At 34.6% G+C, this 7,852-nt stretch overlaps 1 protein-coding gene across 4 annotated transcripts in view; it reads left to right on the top strand.

Annotated features, from left to right (window-relative positions):
* NEK1 (NIMA related kinase 1) overlaps positions 1 to 7,852 on the top strand; it is a 154,382-nt gene that overhangs the window by 88,197 nt on the left and 58,333 nt on the right. For 3 of the 4 annotated variants that reach the window (XM_006753487.2, XM_006753485.2, XM_006753486.2), the window contains exons 18-21: positions 4,952 to 5,035; positions 5,441 to 5,524; positions 5,924 to 5,998; positions 6,584 to 6,679. In XM_006753487.2, the coding sequence (XP_006753550.1) occupies positions 4,952 to 5,035; positions 5,441 to 5,524; positions 5,924 to 5,998; positions 6,584 to 6,679 (339 nt within the window). The remainder of the gene's footprint in view (positions 1 to 4,951; positions 5,036 to 5,440; positions 5,525 to 5,923; positions 5,999 to 6,583; positions 6,680 to 7,852) is intronic. The other variant, XM_006753488.2, reaches the window with a different exon arrangement.

Below are 7,852 nucleotides of genomic sequence, written 5' to 3'. Positions count from 1 at the left end.
TGGCAGTTGCTGGCTGGCGGCCTGTGCCTCCCTTCCCCAGCCACCTGCCGTGCTGCAGTTGGGGCTGGGGCAGGGCTGGCCGGCCCTACCCCCTGGTCGAACTCCCGGTTGAACTCCTGGTTGAGGGGGCAATTTGCATATTAGGATTTTATTATATAAGATTATAAGATGTCATTGAAATAATAATAAGATGCACCCATGTGAAAAATATTGATGAAAGATGCTATATCCTTCACTTGTTGTTTTTTAGGGAGCCATTTTTTAAAAATGGCTGAACCTTTGTCAGTTTTCCAAAGATCTTTTGTTAATTTTTAATACACAAACTATTTTCAAAGACTAATATCATAATTCTTTGTAGTTTTCTTTCTGTCATATTTGTAGATGATTTTGCATGTAATCTGAACAATTTTCCAATATCACTGTCTTCATGAAATCCTTCATCTTTGGCAAGATTAGCAACTTACTTTGTTAATCAGTTTGTATTAGGTATGCATTATATTGTCAGATATTTACAACACCAAACAATCAGGGAGATATTGACCAACAGAGACCTTGATGTGTTGAATGTAACTAAAAACTGGTGTTAAGTAGGGTTGGAGTAATATGTGGGGACTAATTTTATACTGGTCATTAATGCAAATTTATGGGTTGCGACAACTTTTGCTTCTCAGTTCAACATTATAATTGCTAAATATCTTTGTATAATAACTGAACCTATAACACACTACAGTGATGGATATCCTATATAATAAAAACTTAATATGCTAAGTGTCCGGTCATTTGTTCAACCAGTCAAAGTGTAATATGCTAATGATATGCTAAGGCCACTCAACCGCTTGCTATAATGTGCACAGACCAAGAGGGGGCAGACACTCGACTGGTCAACCAGTCATTATGATATGCACTGACCACCAGGGGGCAGATGCTCTGACCGGTAGGGGTCTGGCCAATCGGGACTGAGCAAGATGGGCTGGACATGCTCTGGAGCCCTCCCATGGTCCCTCCCCGGTCCTGGTCGTGCGTCAGTGGGGTCTCTCGGTCTGGCCTGTGCCTTCTTGTAATCCAGGACCCCTCGGGGGATGTTGGAGAGCCAGTTTTGGCCCGATCCCACAGGCCAGGCTGAGGGACCCCACTAGTGCATGAATTCGTGCACTGGGCCTCTAGTTTAAAATAATAACCCTGATTCTTCAAGAAAAATATGTCAACATCAGTAATTTAAGGCAGCAGATAATATTTTTCCATTGATACATATTAGTGCTCATGATCTATTTGTAAAGAGGTTATGTCTTAAACCTAAAGTGTGTTTTCTAATACTTTTAAAAATCACATTATAAATAAACAAACCTAAATAGCTATGATTAAGTTCTCGATCTTAAAGATTAATCCTCTAGAATTGGAAAACTGCTACAGTTAAATTATTTGATCAATACATTTTATTAATGGCTTTGGGAAATCCTAGTAAATCATAATATTGGTTCTGTGGCAAATGAAGTCAAAGTCCCTGACCTATGAATAAACATTTGAAATTTATATAATTTTTAGGTTGAATTATAATGTAAAGAAACCATGGATTTTAAGTTATTTTATATACTTGCGTAGGAATTCAAAATTTTCCATGTTTGGATAACTGAAATTTAAAAACTATATAGGTTAGAGAAACTCAATGCTTCATTCCATTTCACTGCTAAATATGATACGATGGTACGAATATAACATAATTTGTTCATTCATTCATCCACTTTAGTACATCTGGGTAGTTTTAAGTTTTTGGCTATAAGAGTAAAGTTGCCAAGAACACTTGAATACAAGTTTCTAAATAAATATAAATTTTCCTTTCTCTGCAACATATACTCAAGAGCAGATTGCAAGGGAATAATACTGAGTAAAAGCAGTCAATCTCAAAAAGATACATACTATATGATTCCATATATATGTACATATATATAATTTGTGTAATATAATTATAGAGTTGGAGAACAGATTAATAGTTGATGGGTATTAGGGAGAGGTGTAGTGAATATGGCTATGAAGTGTTACAGAAATGGTACAATTAAATATCTTGATTATGGTGGTTACACAAAGCCATACATATAATAAAATTACATTGATGTAGTGACACAAATGTATGCATGTATAACTGCTGAGATCAGGCTCTATGGTTTGTACCAGAGCCAGTTTTCCTAGTTTTGATAATGTACTACAGTTACACAAAACGATAAAATTGGGAGAAGTTGGATAAAAGATGCACAAAACATTCCTTTACTTTTCACCTTTAATATTTCAAACTAAAATACTAAAAAGATTGCTTCAAAGTAACTCTGATATGTTTTACTTGTATTTTTCAAATAACATGAAGGGAAGATATAACCTATACCAGTATTCAGTTCACCACCCACTCTCCTGTAACTGTAGATATTCCCATACATCTTTTCAGAGTTCACCTCATATCTTTGACCAGCCTTGCCTATTCTTTGTTTTCCTTCACCTCACCTCCCCCACCCTATGATCTGTATCCCCAAAGCTCAAGTAACTGATAAGCTAATGGCAAGATCTTGAAGAGGGAAGGAAACTGAGTGGGTAGAAGCCTTTTCTCAGGCTGGAAGAGGGGGAAGGCAGAACATGCTCACATAGTAAGACTTTTTGTTCTGGCACACCTATGAAGTGGGCGGTATTATTATGCCAGTCTTACAGCAAGTTTACTAGTAAGTAATTTTGCTGAAGGTCAGCAGTGGTTAGGAGGCATTGACAAATACATGAACTGCCAGACTTCACAGCCTGTCACAGTCCATGGTCTTAACTGTCATAGAATATTGCCCTTCTACCACTCTGATGAGTGCTACTGTGGGAGTTATATACAAAAAATGGTATGGCAGGTCACACTTGACTCACTGAAGGAGGCGTGGGTAAAGCTTTCCTGGGGTGGGATGTTTGGTTTGCATTTTGGAAGATGAGTTAGCCATTTTGAGTTGATGAGATGATAGTCCATAAACCACAAGTAATTGTCATGGCTAGAATGTAGGCTTTATGATTGAGAGATGAGACTAGAGATGCTTTATCTGCCGTTCAACAGAAAGTGGAATATATTCTGATAATAATGGATTTATGTGGGGCTCAGTGTGAAAGAGAATATTGGAAAGGGTCTCTGAGTGCATTGAGACTAGACTGGGTGGATGGATTGGGGGCGTGGGGGGGGAGGGGTGAGACCAGAGGTAAGATGAGAAGTTAGGAAGCTCTTCTGGAGGCAAAAACTGAAATAAAAATTATGGAATTATTATAAGGTAGACTTAGTATTTGGTAGTCATTTATATTAGGCAGATGAGACAGAGAGAGAAAAAGAGATAGAGAGGTAACTCCCACCTTTCTGACTTGGATATCCAACTGTGATCAATAACTGAGGTAGGAATAAGATCATGTAGTAAAAAGAATGATGAAATCAGGTCTATAAATTATTTGAAGAACCTTTCCTACATAAGAGCATTGTCCAGATGTCAATTGTATATACATAGAAATTCAAGAGAAAAGGACTGTGAAGTTGGTTTAGATTTAGGAATTGGCAACATATGTTAAGGCCTGGGAATGAGAAAGTAAAGAAGGGCCAGAGAATGAATCTCTAGAAAATATTGACATTAGCAATGAGCCAAGGAAGAGAAAAGCCTGTGAAAAATAGTGAAGATTGGAAGATTTCAGGAGAGAGTGCTGTTTTAAATACTGAAAGAGAAGAGAGGCGATTTGGGGGTGTTTTTTTTTTTGATGTGTAAATTGTAATTCCCTATTTAGTGGAATATTATGCATATCATGTAGTCAGTTAAGAATAATGCTTTTAAGAATAATGAATGTAGAAAGAGACTCGGGACATTAATGTTAATTAATATTAAGTGAAAAAAATCGGAATACAGTAAAGTTTCATTAATTTTTGTAAAAATAAATGTCTGTATATTCATGCTTATACATAGAAGGAAATTTGGAAGGTAATACTCTTAAATTTTGCCTGCCAGGTAATAGAATTATGAATTATTTATATTTTCTTCACTTTATAGATTTTGTATAGTGAACATACATTATATTTATGAAAGAAAAGAATGCTTATGTAAATTTAGTAGATTTAGCCTAAACTAATTTCCAGTGGAATTGTTAAATGCAAAATCTACTCAAAAGGGTTCATTTGAATTGTGAACCAGAGGTCATTGGTAACCTTAGAAAATTTTCAGTCACAGTGAGATCAAAAAACAGATTGTAGTGGGTTAAAAAATGAATGGCAGGTAGGAAAATGGAGGTGATGAGCATAAAATGTACACTTTCAACAAGTTGATAAAAAGGTATTAGATGGGGAAGTGGGACTGAAGATTTTTTTTTAATTAGGAGGAACATGAAACCCAGTCATGTGCTGAAGGAAGAAAAAATGAATAATTCAACAATCTATAATACTTTTATTGAAGGGTACTAATTTCTAATAGGGTAATTATCATGTTTATGATAAACTATGTTAAAAAATGAATCAGTTTGTGATTGGCTATGATTCTTTGTAGTATAGTAATAGGACTTCCCAGAGTGCAAAAAGTTCAAGCTCAAATAGTTTGTATTGTGTTTGTGTATTTAGTATGTAAACAAACATGTAGAAATGATTGGCCCTTTGTAGAGGAAATTTTTGATTTGGGACTTAGCTAACCTCCAAAACAGTTTTGGAAACCTGCTTACTTATATGGCTAATAAAAGCATAGCCCGTCTCTATTTCAAATAATGACCTATGGGGTTTAATTACTTCCTTCTGTTGTCACTGAATATGTTGGTTTAGCTGATATAGGAAAACGCCAGGGTTTGTTTTCAGTTTATCAGCTAGAAATAAATAATCAGTATTAGCCAAAAGAAATAAAGTGGCACCTGGATATTCCTAGGTAAGATGCTGATGTAGCCTTAGTCATTCTTTAAACTTAGTACATTAAATGATGAACAGGGAATCCTGCAAAACCTGGCAGCTATGTATGGAGGCAGGTCCAGCTCTTCAAGAGGAGGGAAGCCAAGAAACAAAGAGGAAGAGGTATGCTTCCCGCATGTTCGCTTCCTCCGTCACACAGCCATTTTTGAGTTTATTGCCTTCCTTTCCTGCATGGTTTAAATGCTTAACAATTATTTGAGGATTTTGTAGGTCTATAGGGACCTGTTAATATTTTTTTGACTGACATACTGTGTCATAATTTTGCCCCATAACTGTTATTTGGTATCCTGAGTTCAATTTCTTTTCTTTTGATAAAATTAAAAATTTCTAATTGCAATGGATTTCTTTTCAGAAATAAGTTTATCTAAATTAAAAAATTGAAAGCTAAGATTTTGAAATTTTTATTTATGGTATTCAGATTAACCCTTTTCTTTAATTTAACAATAAAAAAAATGTTGGTAGTTTTTCTTTTAAATTAAAATGTGGTGTTTTTTTTTATCCTTATAGGTTTATCTTGCGAGGCTGAGACAAATAAGATTGCAGAATTTCAATGAGCGCCAACAGATTAGAGCCAAACTCCGTGGTGAAAAGGCAGGTTGACATTCAGTTTTAGAAAACATAATTGAATGACATTATAATAGGTTAAGATTTAAAACGCAACACAAAATCTGATCAAGACAGTGAAAGTCAAAGACCAGAAAACTCTAAAAGGGGGTAAAGTAAATCTTATTTAAAACTGATACTACCATTTATTTGTTCCAGAGGAATTCTAAGAGGAAAATATAAATCATACCCATGGACTTATTAAATGCTACATTTTCTATCATTCTCTTTTTATCTTTTTCCTTGTTGTACATAAGAGTTAATTGTGAGAACAAATTAGTAACATTGAACAATTTACCATTTTACATAGTTAGATGTTTATTCATATTCTCTGCACCAAATTTGAAGTTCTATCCTAAGTGGTTTGCTTCTCTACTTATTTTACAGAAAGCAGTTGATAATTCTGAAGGACAAGGAAGTGAGGAGGCTGACATGAGACGTAAAAGAGTTGAAGCTCTTAAGGTATAGACTGGAAATGGTTTTCTTAGAGAAAATTGAAGCCTTAAATAGAGAATTGTGTTAAGCCTTTTGTAGTTCAGTCATCGTATTCTCTTGCCTTAATTTTTCTTTCCCCTTTATCCCTCAATTTTTGGTTTCTAAAAAATAGCACTTTTTTACTCTTTATATCATATTTATGGAGAGAAATTTAAGGAAACCATGGTATAAATACATTAAACAATCACACAGATAACCTTAAAAAGGAAAAATAGTAACCTTATAAATGAAAAATGTAATTGTTCACTTCTGTGAAAAAAATAAAGTTCATGTATAATAATTATCATTTAAAATTTTCACAGTTGTATTTCCATTAGAGTTTGCCTGCATTTATTTTCACTCAACAAACACGTATCAAGCAGCTGCTGTTTGTTGAGCCTGGTTTAGGTGCTGGAAATATAGAGCGAGCTTACATTTTGATTCTGGGACACCAAACACATGTGTGTGCACACGTTTCTTTTTGTCTAAAAAGTAAATATTTGTATAGACCTGAAAAACAAACACTCTTATGCCCTTTTTTCTGGTAACTAATTTTGTTGTTTTTATTTTCAGGCCCAAGCAAATGCACGTGCTGCTGTACTAAAAGAACAATTGGAACGAAAGAGAAAGGAAGCATATGAGAGAGAAAAGAGAGCGTGGGAAGATAATGTAAGATTTAGCTCATTCTTAATCCTGGTCATGTTAATGCCCTTGTATCTCTTGCTGGGTAGTATGTCAGAATTATAATTTTGTAACTATTTTTTAAAATTCTCATTAGTTCTCCCTCTCTCTCTCCTCCTTGCTCTTCTCCTCTCTAATGCTCTCTCTCTCTCTCCTCCTCTCTCCCTCTCTCTCTGCTATTTAAGGATGATAGTTATTTTGGGGCTTAATTTGAACTGAGAACCTTATTTATTTATTTATTTATTTATTTTGTTATTGTTAATCAAAGTCCCAACATCTTCTATTGGCTATACCTTCCTTCTAATTTCCACTGTTTATAGTGCTACCTTTTTTTTTTTTAAATATATTTTATTGATTATTTTTTCACAGAGAGGAAGGGAGAGAGATAGAGAGAGTTAGAAACATCGATGAGAGAGAAACATCGATCAGCTGCCTCCTGCACATCCCCCACCAGGGATGTGCCCGCAACCCAGGTACATGGCCTTGACCGGAATCGAACCCGGGACCTCCCAGTCCGCAGGCTGACGCTCTATCCACTGAGCCAAACCGGTTTTGGCTATAGTGCTACCTTTAAGATACGTTAAATTCTATTATACTAGAGAAAGACTCTATAGCAAATATGTGTCATGATTTCTTCTGCTCCATTCTTTTTGTCTATTTTACCAATACCACATTGTAGTAGTAATTATGGATTTAGAATATATTTTAATTTCTAATAGAGTTTGTCCCTTATTTCTTTTTAACATATGTTATGCTTAGTTATTTTCTGTCTCTTTCTTTATCAGATATATTTTAGGATAATTTTTGATCCTGTTGGAATTTTGATCAGTATTACCTTAAACCTACAATTAGCTTAAGAAGAACTGATGTGTTTATAATAGTTTTTAACCCTAGAAAGACTGAAATTTAGTATATACCTATATTGCCCAAAAGCCGTCAAAATGACTGCATTGTGAAAGAATAACTAATGTGTAAAGAAATTTGTTTAAAATTAATTTTTAATATTTTTTATATTATTTACAGTTATATAACAAGTTATTCGACATTTCTTTCATGAATTTAGGGCACAGAAATAAAAAAATAAACAACTTATTAGAACAAGTATCACTGCATAAAGATTCGAATAACAAGTACTAGTTTAGCTTATTCAGCAACTGCAAC

Source organism: Myotis davidii, unplaced genomic scaffold, assembly GCF_000327345.1.
Source record: "Myotis davidii unplaced genomic scaffold, ASM32734v1 scaffold1832, whole genome shotgun sequence".
Classification (NCBI taxonomy): domain Eukaryota; kingdom Metazoa; phylum Chordata; class Mammalia; order Chiroptera; family Vespertilionidae; genus Myotis; species Myotis davidii.
The sequence above is the reverse complement of the archived record's forward strand: the minus strand, read 5'-3'. Positions and strand labels throughout refer to the sequence as shown.